This window comes from Furipterus horrens, unplaced genomic scaffold, assembly GCF_987537825.1.
Source record: "Furipterus horrens unplaced genomic scaffold, mFurHor1.1.pri manual_scaffold_2, whole genome shotgun sequence".
Lineage (NCBI taxonomy): Eukaryota > Metazoa > Chordata > Mammalia > Chiroptera > Furipteridae > Furipterus > Furipterus horrens.
The window spans coordinates 50226237-50242382 of record NW_028327172.1 but is presented as its reverse complement, the minus strand read 5'-3'; the positions used below and the strand labels follow the sequence as shown (position 1 = coordinate 50242382).

The following is a 16146-nucleotide window of genomic DNA, read 5'->3' as shown; positions in this document are numbered from 1 at the left end:
AGCAAGTAATTAATTATCTGGTAGTGATAGTGTGGATTGGTTGTTTACACCTTGGCTCATTTGATTTAATGAGATAATGAATGCAAAGTGCTTACCCCAAAATGAATGGATATAGTCATTCAGTTTACAAATTCTTAAGGAGCCACTGTTCCGTGGCAGGCCCTGCGGCGGCCCAGACGTGATGGAACAAACACGCGACTCCTGTCTAGGGGGACTAGGGAAACTAGAGCCCTCCGAACTTCGTTAGCTGTCTTGATACGGACCACTGGAGGGACAGGCTGAGCATCTTCATGCTGAAAAGGCGGAGGAGCAGAAAGACAGGATTAGTCATTAGAGGCTCTGGGTGCAAGGACCCCTGTTGCTTTGTATGCTTGTGTGGCCTTGGAGCTGTGCCCTCACCTCTCGGAGGGAGCCCCCAGGCCCTTCTGCGCCGGCTGAAGGCGGAATCGAGGTCCAGGATGGACCGGGCTGTTGTCTTTGCTTCCCGGGGCTCGAGCTCATGCCCTTTCTCTTGTTTCCCTGGCTCCAGACCACTCAGCCCTGAGTGCGGCGAGGACTCTGTTTGTGGATGTGGAGGAGTGTGGGCCGGAGGCCATGGACGTGAAGGAGAGGAAGCCATACCGCTCGCTGACCCGGCGCCGCGACGCCGAGCGCCGCTACACCGGCTCCTCCGCGGACAGCGAGGAGGGCAAGGTCCCGCAGAAGTCCTACAGCTCCAGCGAGACCCTAAAGGCGTATGACCAGGACGCCCGCCTCGCTTACGGCAGCCGCATCAAGGACATGGTGCCTCAGGAGGCCGAGGAGTTCTGCCGCACAGGTGAGGGCGGAGCGCGGGGCAGCAGCACGGCGGGCGAGGGCACCGCGTAAACACCAAGTCTGCTATTTTGGCACTGGTATCCAGTCAAAGCCTGCCCTATAGTTCATTCTTAGTCCCACCATTTTCATGATCCCCCACTTCGTAGGCGTAATGAGGTGGTTAGGAGCTGGGTTCCGTGTGCTGTCGGACTGCCTGGGTTTGAGTTCAGAGCCTCAGGCTCTCCTTAAGCCTCCATCCTCACCTGCTGGATGGGCATGAGTGGTCTCCCTACTGCGCTGAATTTTTAAAAAGATTTTATTTGTTTATTTTTAGAGAGAGGGGATGGGAAGGACAAAGAGGGAGAGAAACATCAATGTGTGGTTGCCTCTCACTTGCCCCCAACTGGGAACCTGGCTCTCAACCCAGGCATGTATCCTGACTGGGAATCAAACTGGCGACCATTTGGTTTGCAGGTGGGCACTCCCACTGAGCCACACCAGCCAGGGCTGCACTGAATTGTTATGAGGACTAATGAGATGACGTGTTTAGGTGGTAAGTTGATACCACCAAGTGCTGAATAAGCCTTTGTTATTAGATTTGACATTTGTTCATATATTTATTCATTCAACAAACATAGCAGCACTTTTTTGTGTCAAGCACTGTCCTGACCTTGACTGGAAGCTGTTACTGAGATAGACCTAAAAACTTGGTAATTTGGAGACTATCCTACCTCCCATTCCTTCATTTCCTACACACCATAGTTACTAAAGTCTATCCATCCTGCTCCAGAATACCTTTCAAATTCATCTGTTTTCTCCATCGCTTCTGCCACCTTTCCAGTTCAGGCCACTATCATTTCTCTGGGACCCTTGACCACAACCCTGTTTGCCCAGTGCTGTCCCCTATGGGCTGTTCTCTGCACTGCAGATGGAGTGAAGTTGGAAATGACTCCCCATTGCCCTGAGCTCCTTAACCTGGCTTAGGAGGACTTTCCCCATATTCATTTGTCTTTTTGGATTACTTTATCGCCTGCCTCTCCACTTCACCACCCATACTCCAGACCCACTGGACTGCTCGTTTTTCCACACCTGCCATGATATATGTTCGCTACCGTGGTGCCTCTGTGTTTCCTGTTTTTCTCTCTGCAGTGTCTTGAGCCTTCTTTGATGCCTGATGGGCCCCTACCAGTTCCTGCAGGTTCATGCAGCCCTCCCTGATTCTGCCCTGTCCACCCCCCTTCTACAGAGTTAGCCAGGCATGGTGCTATGTAATTTATATATGTTTTGATGTTGTTATTTAACACTTACAACACCACCAAGCTGAATCATTTGCCCAAGATCATAGAGGTAAGAAGAGCTGGGTGCACACATACCCCCATACAGCCTGACAGCCTACAGTGACCTCCCCCACAGGCCTGGATCCACATGAAAGCTGACTTGTTAGCAAGACTGCCTCTTGGGCTTGAAAGATGGGAGGTCTTCCACTTTTTCCTGGCTTGTGGGTAAGAGCTCAAAATCTGGCATTAGACCTGGATTTGAATTCTGGTCCTGCCACTGTTACTACTCTCAGCTTCTTCTGTTGGGCAATGGTAGGATGGTCAGAATTAATAAGGTCTATAAATAAAGCACTTGACACAGTACCTGGCATAGAGCAGATGCTTCATAAATGCTGCTACTACTAATTGTCAACTCTGGGTCTCACTGTGGGGGTGGGACAAAATGATATCATAGCTTTTCTTCAGCTCTGTCCTGCCCATGTTAATAGAGCTCAGTGAGCCCTGGCAGGTCCAGCTTGGCCTGGATGCCACCCTAGCATATGAGGCTGTGGAAGGAGCCCCTTCTTATCTTTGTAAATAACAAACAAGAAGCATTCTCATCTCATAGGCAGCATGAGCATTGCCATTTACAAGGTATTCTATCCCATTACCTCCCTGGATCTGCAAAAATCCTGAGGGTAGCAGGTCATAGATTATCACCTCATTTGAAAAACAAGAGCATAGACCCAGGTGATATCACCAGTCCAAGATTGCACAGCTAGATGTTGAGTGAGGTTTGATGTCAATCTGCGTCCTGGACCCCTCAAGAAAGAGGCCAAAGAGACTTAAAGCACACAGGAGTATGTCTCATGATTGGTAAAATAAATCTAAACAAACACATCAGAGGGACCGGGATGGCTCAACAGGATTGCTGAGCCCTCACATTGCATTTCTCCAGTCCTGGGATGTCTCGGCTCACTCATATCGACACTGAGTCTGGCTGCTTAAAACAGTATGCAGGGCAAGCCACATGGAAATCAATGCAGCCAGGGCTGTTCATTGCAAATAAATTTGATTTTTCACTTAACATAGCAGTCATTCTTTATAATGTGTGACTGGTCTCCCTTGAGAGGGCTGGCCTGGAGGAGCAGAAATATGGGATGGGGGTGGTGTAGTTGGGGGGTGGACAGGACAGGGGTGGCGAAAGGACATCAGAGGGAGGCAAACTGGGCATGCAGGAAGTGCAGTGTGCATCAATGCGGGGCAGGGGGAGACTGAGAGACTTTAGGCTCCAATTTGGAGTTTTCTTCTACTTAGAATGAGAAGAGAAGAGGAGAGAAGACTGGACTATGGCACCTAGGGGTGCCATCCAAAATACTTAACATCTGGTCTGACCCAGAATGTCTTACTGGCCATGAAACAGCCTGAGGCCCCTTCTGTGCCAAGCCTGCTGGCATGAACCTTTTAGTAACTGCATCCTGGAGAGCCTGGGAGGTGATCTCATCATGGTGGGTGGGGGCATTGTAGGGCCGGGGCTGGTGTAGGCGGAGCAGAGGTTGGGGCCACTGGGCATGAGGAGGCGTGGGCATCAGTTATTGACCAAGCAGTATGGAACTACTTCATGACTTTAACCTCCTTGCTGGTGAGCGCCATGCCCCTACCCCACCTGGAAGAGGAGACCCAAGGCCCTCCATTTAATTTAGCAGACATTTATTGGGCCCCTCTAAGGGGCAGATTTTTTTTCTTTTTTTCTTTTTTGTTTCTAGGCACAAAGATTTAGGAATGAGTAAGGCCTGGTCCCTGGCCCTGTTGAGGTCATCATCAGTGGAGAAGTCAGGCCCTTCATTCTGTAACTGGGGACAGGGACTTTTAGAAGAAAGATCAGTGACTTCTGCACAGGGTGTAGGATGAAAGGAGGTGCCATCTGAGTTGGCCCTTTCTTAAAGGGTGTAGAGCATTTCGGCTGGTTGGGGAAGGGGCAGGAGCAGGCATCCACGCAGAGGAGAGGCATGAGGCTGCACATTGAGCTCAAAGGACAGCAGTGGGTCCTGGGATGAGGGGTCAGGCTAATGGTGGGAAGACTCCTTTCTCAACACCCTAACCAAACTCACCTTGGTTTCCTCCCAGGAGCCAACTTCTCCCTACGCGAGCTGGGGCTGGGAGAGGTGACGCCGCCTCACGGGACCCTGTACCGCACAGACATCGGCCTGCCCCGCTGCGGCTACTCCATGGGGGCCGGATCTGACGCCGACGTGGAGGCCGACACCATGCTGTCCCCCGAGCACCCAGTGCGACTGTGGGGCCGGAGCACACGGTCAGGCCGCAGCTCCTGCCTGTCCAGCCGGGCCAACTCCAACCTCACGCTCACCGACACTGAGCACGAGAACACTGAGACTGGTGAGTGGTTCACTCGGCCTGTGCTGGGCCCCTGGGGTGTGGGACTGGGTCTTAGTTACAGCATTGATTGTGTGCTCCATGGCTTGGGGCTCTGGCAAAGTTGGTGAAAATTGCTTTGCTCTCCTTGGTCAAAGTGAGAGCTTTTTGCACAGACACATGGAATGCTCACCAATTGGTGACATGACAGAGATTGGGTCTCTGCTCTTTCTATCCAGATTAGGGAAGTGCCTATGGGGTGAGGGAGCAGAGGAGCCAGAGGATGCTGGGACCCACCCCCCACAGCTTGTATGCTGAGGCTTGAGCCTCACTGGTCCTGCCTGAGTCCTGCTCATGCAGACTTCAGCGTGCAGGAGCTCAGCAGTCCTGGGCAATCGCCTGGATGCTGCCACACCCCACCATCTTATGTTGATCAGAGGATGGCTTCAGAACAAAAACTGTCATGTTAGGGTAGCTTAAAACTTGAAGTTTTGCTTTAGCTTTCCCCTATCTGCAGGTATGGGAAAGTGCTGGCTGTTCTGGACTCCTTATTGTACTCCTATCTCTGCAGCCCCTTCTTCCAAAGGGACTCTGGTTTCAGAATTTTTCTGCTTATTCTCAGACTTGAGGGGCTCTGAATTAGCTGCAGCCTGAAGTTTGCTGCTGCTGGTGTGTGTGTGTAGGGGGGTCTCCCTTCCTCTCATGCTTTGTGTTCCACCAGTCCCTGGGCAGCTGTGTGGACCCTAGTCTTCACTGAGGAGTGTCCTACTGGAGTGTGGCAGTGAAGATTTAGAGGGGGTGGCAGAGACCTGGGACAGCCCCTCTGCCTAGGGGAGGCTTTTGCTTCTTGGAAGTACAATGAGGGGTCTTCAGGTGCTTTGACCCCAAAGGTAGGAAGGGGGAGGCGGAGGAGGGCCGCCTGAATGAGAACAGCAAGAGCCAAGTCTGGCAGAAGGGCCTCCTATTGGTTTCCAGCTCTAGCTTCAGACTTGAAGGTTTAAGCAGATTAGTCTCTGAAAAGGATGTTCTAGCTGGGTTACACAGAACACAATTCCAGATTTGGGATTGAACAGAAGACCAGGTAAAGTCATCATCAAATTTGGGAAATGTATCTCCTTTAAAGAGTCAGGTGCAGCAGAGTTCCATATCCATTTTGCCACCCTTCCCAGATAATGCAGAGGCTTTCCTAGGGAGCCTGTGCACCTGTCTGAGTTGGTGGGAGAACAGCGGGTCCTGGATACTGGCTTGGCAATGTTAGCCTCCCCTGACCCTAAACCAGTGTTCTGAGGGGGCCAGTGCACTGGGGAGCCATTGCCTCCCTCATCTATCTCCGCACCGAGGCCCAAGCCCAGCCAGCAGCCCCTCCTCTCCCTGCCATCACCATGCACCAAACCAGATAATCAATGTGATGCATGAGGCCTGTAAAGAGAAAATGATGTCTGATTAGAAAACAGGACACTTCTGTTCCATCCCTGACCTGGGGTGTGACCCCAGATAAGTTAGATCCTTTCTCTAGACTGACTTCAGTTTCCTCATCTATAAAATAAGTGATTTAAATGAAATCAGAATTGACTGTATTGTGAGAATATTACTAGTTCTTGGATGGAGGGAGGGGAATTACTCTGTGGTCAAATAATGTAGGAAACTGGGTTAAAGGACTTTCCTTTGTGTAGGACTTTTCAGAGGTTTTAAAATATGTTAATGTGCCTGCTAATGGATAAATTACCAAGGAGGAATAGAAGCAACATTCCCCAAATTGATCTGAGCATAGAACCCTTTATTCCGAGAGCATCTGCCTGGGTCAGTGTTCTAATGAACTCTTGGGATATAACAGAGCTCAGTGATCTGCAGGCCCATTCAGATCTAGGATTCTACAATTCTGCGTGCTCACATTAAGATGAAGGTGCACAAGAAGAAAAGGATAATAACAGAATGAACAGTTCATAGCTGTTGCTGATTGTCAGACCCCAAGCACAGTGCTAAATGCTTTAGTGATATGATCTCATTTATTCCCTCCACAACCCTTTGAGGTAGGTTTTATTATCCCCCCACCCCTGAACTGCAGCACCAAGAGATTAAGCAACCTACATAGGTCACATGACTAGCCAGATGGGGCTTGAACTCTGGCCTGTGTAACTCTAAAGTCTTTACTCTTATTACAACCCTAGTTTTAGTGAATTTCCTCTACAGCAAGCTTCTTGCCATGGTGACAAATGATCACTTTTTCATAAAGTCATGACAGAGTGGGGCACACACCGCCCACATTATTGTGTATTCCCTGAGAGCTGAATTGCTGCTCAATTAAGCCTCTGTTGGGTGATAATGACACATCAATGAGCCTGAAGAGCCTCAGCCTTTGATAATGGGGACAGGGAAATGGCTGCCTGCTTCCCCTGGCCGCGCCCGCCTCTCCTTCTGATTATCCATTGCTGTGCTGGCCACCACACTCTAAGCCTCACTGTACTCAGGGAAGGTGGGCAGGTGAAGGAGGGGGGCACTGGAATCTAACAAAGAGGTTCTGACCCTCTGCATCCTTCCAGACCTGGATCCCCCAAACCCAGACACTCCACGGTGCCCATGCTCTTGTCCGCTTTCTCCCAGTTGGAAGGTACATTAACGGCTTTGTTGTACTCAGGTCTAAATGACAGTGATTCACACTGACAGTAAATGAGCCATAAGAATGCCTCCCTCTTATCCACTGATGAGGTTGACAGTACTCTTGCTCACACCATTGTCTCCTCAACTTATAGCTGAAGACGGGCTCGGAGAGGTGAAGGGCACATGGGCCTCATCTGGTTGAGCTGGAGCCAGGCTCTCCTTCAGTCTCATTCTTTCTCTTGCTCTCTCTTCCCTGTGCCCTCACCTCTTTAGTCTTCCTCCCCGGACCCTCCTCTTTCTCTCATATTCATCCTACTGGCCCCTTTCTCTGTGACAAGAACTGAGATCTTACCATCGGAACAGGACTCAGTTCCATAGAATATGAAAAGCAACACATCACAATGTAGCTACATTTTAGGAGTAGAGGGCCTACTGTGTGTCAAGCTGCTGCACATATGCAACTGATTGCCTTGAATCCTCATGATAACACTATGGTATTTCCATCTCCCGGAAGAGAGAACTAAAGCTCCAGAAAGCTCAACTGACCCACCAGACATTGCACAGCCAGTGAGTCATTAAGTCTGCAAAGCTTGGATTTCAACTCAGATCTCTCTGACCTCTGAGCCCTTGGCCCGGCTCCATTTGAATCATCAAGAGTGTTAGACTTTCAACTGAGGCCACCAAAAATGTGTGACCAGGTTTCAGAGCTCCTTATAAGATGCAAATGCAAAGCACAATCCCCAGAAACTCCCAGCCACTGGAACCGGACTCTGCCTCCACCCACGCCCGGCCTTGCATTAGTCAATAGTAATTGTCAACAGTATTGATAGTGGTGGAGGCTTCTGCTGAGGTCACGGGGATGCTGCATGCAGCTGCCATCAATAATAACTTTTATGGGGTCCATTAAAGCCAATTTCTGCCCCTGAAGGTTAATGTCAGCAGCTTTTATGTCACTGCTTAATATCCAAAATAAATACAGAATTGACTGGGTAATGTAAACACAAATCTTCCTCCTCAGGGCCGCCAGGCAGAGCCAGCCCTACTCTGGCCTTTCCTGCTGACTGTGGCCTGCAGGCTGGAGAGTGGTGAAGAAGAGCTGCCATCATGCCATGTACACAGTTGGCACTCAATAAATGTTTTGTAAGAAAGCAAAGGTTGCACTGTGAGTTCCGTTTTCACCCACAGGGTCAGGATGACACAGTGTCTCTTTTGTAGGTTCGTTCTGTAACTTGTTCTACAACTACACTAAGCTCCTGAGTATACCAGGCATTATTCTAGAATGGAGGTTCTAGATGAATATCCAGGAGGTGGTGATATGACAGCCTTGTGGCCCAGTCTGTAACAGAGAGGTAGCGGGCGGTGTCACAGAGGGGAAAGCACAGTGGTTTCAGTCAAAGCTAGTGAGGACACCTGGGCTGAAATCCTGGCCATGCCGTGTCCCAGCTCTGAAACCTTGGGCAAATCCCCTCACCTCCCCCAGTCACAGTTTCCTGAAACAACATGCTGGTGGTTACCCAGGGATGGGAGAGGGAGGAATGCGGTGTTAGTGGTTAATGGGTGCAAAGTTTCAGTTTAGGATGATGAGAAAGTTCTGCAGATGAGCTAGTAGTGACGGTTGCACAACAATGTGAATGCACTTAATGCCACTGAATTGTACATACGCTTAAAAATGGTTCAACCCAGCCAGGACTGGCTGTTACAAACTGGCTCCCCCATTGTGAAATGCCAGCAGAGGTGGTGCTGTGGCGAGTAGGCCCCAGGTCAGACTTCCCCAAGGCAGTACAAGGCAGGTGAGCAGAAGGAAGGGCTAGGATTACCACCCAAGGGAAGTCAAGATTATAACAAAAAGAATAAGATGGTACCATGTGTCTCATGTGGGAGGTAATGCAAGGCTGGGAGTGGGAGCTGGGTAGCGAGATCAGAAGCCAAGATGATCAGCAGCAGGATGGAGGATGGTATGAGAAATGGACAGGGGTGTGGTTCACGACCAAGGCCGTGAACTAAGAAAGAGAGAGTAGAGATGTACACCCTCCCCTACGAGCACCTGGGAGCCCATTTTGGTCATAGAACCTAAGAGTATTGAGGTCTTCCTCACTGCTAACAAGGCCCTACAAGCATCAAGGAAGAGGCAACCCATTCCCTTCACCAGGCACTGATCCCACCCCTGCTGCCTCCATGTCTCCTCCTGGCCTGAGCCCCCGTCCTGTCTCCTGGATTTCTGCAGTAACCCCTACTTCAACATAGCCCACTAGAGCTCAGTACAGCTTCCACTATGACCCTGTCCAAGAATTAGTCAGACCCTGTCACTCCCTTGGCCCCCTGAGCAATGGCCCACAGGCACTTCTACTCCCCACCACTTCTTTGACCTCCTCCCCTATGGTGGCCACACTGGCCTCCTTGCCTCTTTTCAGACAAGCCAGGTCTCTTGAACCTGTCCTTCCTCTGCCAAGATCGCTTTTCCTCCAGACGTCCTCAGCACTCTCTCCCTCGCCAACCCCAAATGTAAGTGTATCAGTGAACCCTTCCCTGGCTACCATGTTTAGAACTGCAACCCCTCTCTCACCCTGGCATCCCCTATCCCCTCGTCCATAACACTTGTCATCTTGAAACATCCTGCATAATTTAGTTGTTAAATTTGTTCATCATCACACTCCCCATGGAGGAGTGGGCAGGTTTGTCTGTGATGATCATGCTGGAATCCCAGTACCTAAAACTGTAGCTGGCACATGGTTGGTGTTCAACAAATTCTTGTTAAAAGACAGACAATCTACCTAACTTGCCTTCCAGCACACCCTGCCCCCATAGTTTCAGTCACACACCGATGTTCAAACCTCATGGGACACAACTTAAATTTGTCCAGCTCCATGCCTTTGTCACACGGAATCCTCTTTCTTCCTTCTCTTTACCTGTTTAAGTCTTTCCCACTACTCAAAACCCAGGGACCAGCACTTCTTCCATGGAACCTTCTCAGGTACCTCTGGCTGGAATTTTTCTCTTAAATCTCACAACTTTTAAACATCCTCTCTCTAGCACATCACAATTTGAGAGTGGCCTGGTATGGTCTCTAGCTCCTGATCAGCTCTGACAGGATATGGATTCAGTTTGTTCTCTGGAACTTTCTAATATTGACAAAAGTTTATGTTTTGGAAACAGCTAGAATCATCTCTCAGATTATATATATTGTATGCGTTAAGCTAATACAAACCAATTTCTACAGAATAAACTGTAGAGGGCAGTGGTCAATAAAGACAATGGACGCTGGAGTGGGACAGATCTGGACTTAGCCTGGCTCTCCCATTTACTAGGTGTGCCATCATCAGCAGGTCACCTGCTTTCCCTGGATCTTAGTTTCCTTGGCTAGAAAGTGGGAAAAGGTTAAGAGTTAAGTTCTCTTCAGCTAAGGGAGCCTGGCTTCCTGTCCCATATGTACACTGGCTTGGCAGCTGCAGGATTCTGGCCACTTAGAGAATTAATGATAGGCCTTCTGATAGACTTTTAAAACCAAGTCTCATGAGCATGGAGCCAGGGAGGATAGAGGATAAATTGAGTTCACCTGGTAATGAGCTTCTTTCTCTCTGTGCTTTAGAGATGCTCACCTAATCTTCTGACGTGGATAAGCAATTTGGCTGCCTAATTAGGTTAACCGGTAATTTCCCTTTTGACACCCAGGCTGCTTGATAATTTGGGGGTAACTGTGATTCTGTGTTGTTGTTTCTTTCCTAAGTGAATTTCTCAGTGTGCCTCTGGGATCCAAGGTCTGAGTAAATCCTCACTAGTCCCCAAACCCACCATGCCTCTTCACGCCGCCAAGTGTTGGCTTGAGCAACGGCCAGGAATGCCTCTCAGATCCCTTTTGCTCAGTGGACTCCTACTTGGCCTTCAAGCGCAGATGCATGCCATGAATGGAATGAAGAAATGAGCCTTTGCACCCTCAGGGCAAAACGGATGGCTCCTTTTGCTGTCATCCCGCAGCACTTAAAAAAATTAATATTAATAGCTAACATGAATTAAGGACCAGACCAGACACCTCACAAATGTAGTACAGGCTCACACAACACTTCGAGGAAGGGAGATGACATGCTGATTTTGTGGCTGTTGTTAGTGTGGTAAAATATACAGAACCCTTTTAAACATATCCCACATCCACTCCCCACTGGCGAGTTCTGTTGCGCCCCCTGGTGGGCGAGTCCGAGCTAGTACAAGGGCACCCTGCTTCTGTACTGGGAGGCAGAAAAGGGATGGAGATTCAGAGCTCCACTAAAGATAGATTGCATTCTCGAAACTAGGTTAGGACCCGCTGTGTGTGCAGAGGTGCAGCAAACCAGTTTTGCTTTTAATTTGAGCTAACATGGCTTTCAATTCCAATGGAAGCAATGATGTGCACAATGTCAAACTTCCTACCGGAAGACATTTGCAAGGCATTTTTTTTCCCCATCAATGAGCTCAGCTTTGTCCAGGGAGAGTGACTCCTGGGCCTCTTTCAACTTCATCTAGCCCAGGATGACTTCAGGGAAGAACAGACTAACTGATGATGGAAAAAATTGCTTCCTACCCACAAGAGCCTCATTCCAGTGCTGGGTGTGTAGAGTCTAGGGAAGAATCTGATTTCCATTTGGGGCTGTGTTAGCACTGTAACCTGGAACAAGTCACTTCCCCTCTCTGGACATTAATGTCGTCATTATCTTAATGGGAGTCATTGGAATCTCAGGCAGCAAGATAACTCTGAAGGAGAATGGACTTTGGAGTCAAACTCTGAATTCCAGCTCTGCCACTCAGGAATTGCGTGATTTTGTGCAGATTATTGAACCTCACTGAGACTCCTCACTCTCTTCCTTTGCAACATGAAAATGAATACATGCCTACCTCCTACAGGTGTAATGAGCATGAAAGGCAATTGTGCTCATGAAAGACCCAGTACTACATTTTCCAGACTGTGCATCGTAACTGATCCTGAAACCAATGCTGTGGCTCAGCACCATCGTTTAAAATAATAAATGAAATAAAGGGGAACAGAATAAAGTACACAGTACATAGTGTTATTTTGTAAATTTTTATTTTAGTTACACTTTACACACCACCTATACTAGGTCACCACATACAGTGTATTTCATATTGCGGAGTTCAGTTTTAAAAAATGTTTAAAAGATGGTGCCTGGCCTATAGCAGAACCTTGTGAATATTAATGCCTTTCCTTCAAGAACCTTCTCAGCTTAATGATTCTGTGATTCCTGATGTCATAGTCTTGTCCAAAACTATTGACATAGTATTTTAGGGGCCCTACTGAGAATGAGTGTATATCTGGGCAGGGCCTCATGATTCAGGTGATGGAGCTGAGCTCTGGGATTAGATGGACTTGGCCAAGGTCACGTGCTTTGTGTAATAAACAGAACTATATCAATGGCCATTGGGGTGACTGCTAAGCCTTAGGTTAGTTATGAGCTGTGAGGACAGCAGGAAAAGCCCCCACCCCCAACCCCAAACAGGCAGAGCTGACCTAGGAGACTGCAGAAGCTGAAGGAGTAATAACCTCAGTTCATATAACCAGCTGAACCTCTCCACTTAGCACAAAGGCAGTTGGAGAGGAATCCTGAGCACCATATGCAGCTAAGTTGTCCCCCAACCCATGGATCCTTATCACAAATTTAATCTCGCACTCATCAACCCAGGCAGACTAACCAAAATATGGAAATGACCCTCTTTCCCTAGACCTGGGGCTGGAAGGAGAGCACGTGCAGCAAGGTGTGAGGAAGGGCTGCTGGAAGTTCACGTGGGTTTGACCCATGAAGCCTAGTGCAGGGAGGGTGACAGTGATCTCCCATAGGCTCTCTGGAGCTAGGCTCAGTACAAACCCCACAAAATACCTCTTTTGGGGAGAGGCCTCAGAGAAGACCAGACCCTCCCCCAAACTCTTCCCAAAGTGACAGGCGCAACTTCTTCTGGTGGTCAGGAGCAGAGATGGTGAAGAAAAGGAGTGTTAAATGGGCGGTCAGAAGCCTTAGGTCTGACTTCCAGCTGTGTGGGCTCTGGAGGAAATGCCAGAGCTTCCTTAGAGGACACGTCTGAAATGCTGATTCAAGAGTTCGGTCTTGCTCCCAAAGATCATAGGATCCACGGGAAAGGTTTAAGCAGGGAGAGGTCAGAGGTGGCAAAATACCTTTCCTGATTCAGACGAGGACATCAGTCTCTAAGAGTTTGTTTTTCCCATGTTATGCATGATGAAATTGGGGCCCCTCCCTATGGAGAGACCAGTGTCCCTCCTGACATTCCTGGGTTGAATCTCTAACCCCTGATGTGATGATGGGAATTGGGAAGGGGCCGTCGGGAGGTAATTAGGGTGGACTCTCATGAGGGAATTAGTGTCTTTATAGGTAGAAGAAGGGAGAGAGAGCAATCTCTCTTTAACTGGCTGGGAAGAGAGTCCTCACCAGAACCCAACCATGCTGGCACCCTCCAGAACCACGAGAGAATAAATGTCTGTTGTTTGAGTCACCCGGTCTGCGGTGTTTTGTTATGGCAACTCTAGCTGACTGACACAGGCCCCAGCCAGGCCATCACAAAGCTGATTCCTCCCATGGGGTTATTGCAGTCCACAGCTCTTAGCCCAGCCTCATGGAGACAGGAATGCAAAACTGTTGGAGTGACTGCCCCCAATGCTTCTGTGGGTTAAAGAGGTGTTGATTTGTCAGACTTTCCCCTCAAAAGAAGAACAAAAGCACTAAGGAACTCACATGCTTTTCCACTTATTAGCTGTGTTACCTTGTGTTACACAGGCATGTTTCTTAATATGTCAACGCCTCAGTTTCCTTACCTATAAGATGGGGATAACCCTATTGTCTCCCTCATAGTGTAATTATATGGATCAGCTGAGCTCAGAGAGTTAAAGCACCTATAACAGTGCCTGGTACATAGGAAGCGCTGCATAGGCATCTGCTGTTTGTACAGCGTTCTGTGATTTACAGGGAGTTTTCACATTTTGTTTAACACTTGCAACCACCTGTGAGGTAAAGACCAGCCTCATCACTGTTCGGACGTGCTCTGAGATCACACAGCCGCAAAGGGGTGGAGATGGGATTCCACCCCCAGTTCCCCTGACCCCACACTGGGCACGGCTATCCATAACTCCATCTGGCTGCCGATCAGCCTAGCTCTTTCTGCCAAAGATGAATCCCCAGCTAGCAGGGCCAAGTCTAAAAAGACTCCAGCAGGCCTGGTTGTCTTCAGGCCAGTTTCTCCCAGTCTGTGGGAGAAGGATCTCAGCCCAGGCTATCTGTTCAGGAAGAAGCATCTCTTCAAAAAAAGAGCCAAACCCTTCATGTTCCAAACACTGAAGAGGATTTTTCTTTCCACTCCTGCTCAGCAGCCTGGCTCCTAAATGAGTCTGCTGGGCTCTGCTTTGTAGGACCTTAACTACCGAACAAAGTGCTTTCCTGAGTGTGCTTCCAAGAAGGAAATAATCATATGGAACAAACCAGGTTCAAAGTGTGGTATAATTCAAGGGAAATGGTTTGCCATTCGCACTGCTTCCCAGGGTGGCAGGAGCAAGAAGCATCATGGGTGTGAAGTGGGCTGTGAAAACTCAGAGGAAGGCTTTTCAAACCAGAGCCACGAGGGCTCGGTTAGAAGTTAGCATGTTGGAAGGGAGGCTCCTCAGGCCCCTCCCTCAGCCTGCTGCCTTACACTGCCTAAGCCCAAAGGATTTACCCTTCTTTCTACCTACATTCACAACTTTCAATAATTTATTACCTCAACACTAGAGTCCATAGTGCTAAAAGATGCACCTTATTTGGAGAATATAGTGTGCCATTTTTTTCCCCCAGCTACATGTAAAGGGCTCTTCAAGAGTCTCCTCTGGTATTGGGCCATTATCACTCACATTTAGGGACTGTGTAATAGCTCACAGTGTCCTTTAGGATCCAACATTTCGTAACTGATCACATCATCTCCCTGGTCCAGGGCACCTGAGCCCACACCCTGACTTTGAATTGATCTTCGCACTGAACACTGTGCCAGGGGTATTGAAGGCTCAGTGAGTCACTGAGCATACAGTGGGACTCAAGGGTAAGATCTATGATTAGGGCAAAAGGATACAAAGCAAACCAGTAAAGGAAAAGTGTGCAGAGGGCGGAGTTTGGAGGAAACCAGGCACCTGCTCCAAGAGGCCTCGCCCGTCACACGGGATGCCCCTGATTCCTCCAGCAGAGTTATGAGGCAAAGTACTGTCCACCAGGAAAGGTCAAGGGAGACCCCCTGCCCAAAGATTTTATCAGGGGGCTGGGCACACAGGTACCTTCTGCCTAATGTGCCAAAATTCCAGACTCTCAGAAGGAAAGCAGGTATTTAGCATAAACCTCGTTATTCATACATACAATGTAGGCACAATAAGCCCCTAATCATTTAGGGGAAGTTCTATGTCAGATAAGGAACTGTTTCCCCGCCAAGTTCCCAGACGCCAGCTGAGAGCCAACCTTTCTGAGGTGGCTGTCTCAGGCCTGCTTTCCCATACGAGCCTCCTGTACGGTCCTCTGGTTTCACTCGTGAGTAGCCCAGGCAGAGCACCCAGGGTATACCGCTCAGCTGTGTAGTCCTTTCTCCTCTCTCTGTCTTTCATGCGGTAACACCTATAACGTGATTATAAACTTTACCTATAAGAAATTGCTTGATAAAGAAAGCTCACGGTTGGTGCTGGTAATAAAAAAGAGACAATGAAACGATGCCTCTCTCACGGGAAGAAGAAAGGCATTTGAAATGATCTCACGGTGGTGCCATGCTACCTCCTGGTCTATAGCAGTGTGGATGAATTGGGGCTGGGGGAAGCAGGCTAAGTGACTGAGCAGGTGCTGTGTACATGCATGGAGCCATCGGCAACCTTCAGCAACACTAAGCTGCATGAATGCTGAGGTGAAGCAGGCATGGCCTCTGGCCCCAGGGGTTCCTGATATGAAGCAGGCAGACACGTACCTAGGCAGTATCCTGCAGTGTTATGTGAGTGCTGTGAACGACCCCGGGTGGCCAGCGGTCACAGACCCAGCAGAAGAAACCTGGCCCTGCTTCAGCAACTGAATAAAATGATTCCCAAGAACCCCGTGTCGGGAGCGCTGGGACGGCACCACAGGACCAGGAATGT

The 16146-nt window shown here is 49.1% G+C and overlaps 1 protein-coding gene across 1 annotated transcript in view; it reads left to right on the top strand.

Annotated features, from left to right (window-relative positions):
- The first annotated feature begins 525 nt into the window (after positions 1-525).
- TENM4 (teneurin transmembrane protein 4) overlaps positions 526-16146 on the top strand; it is a 382101-nt gene continuing 366480 nt past the window's right edge. The window contains 2 exon segments of the mRNA XM_090265745.1: positions 526-817; positions 4179-4448. Of these exon segments, the coding sequence (XP_090121871.1) occupies positions 595-817; positions 4179-4448 (493 nt within the window). The 5' untranslated portion in view covers positions 526-594.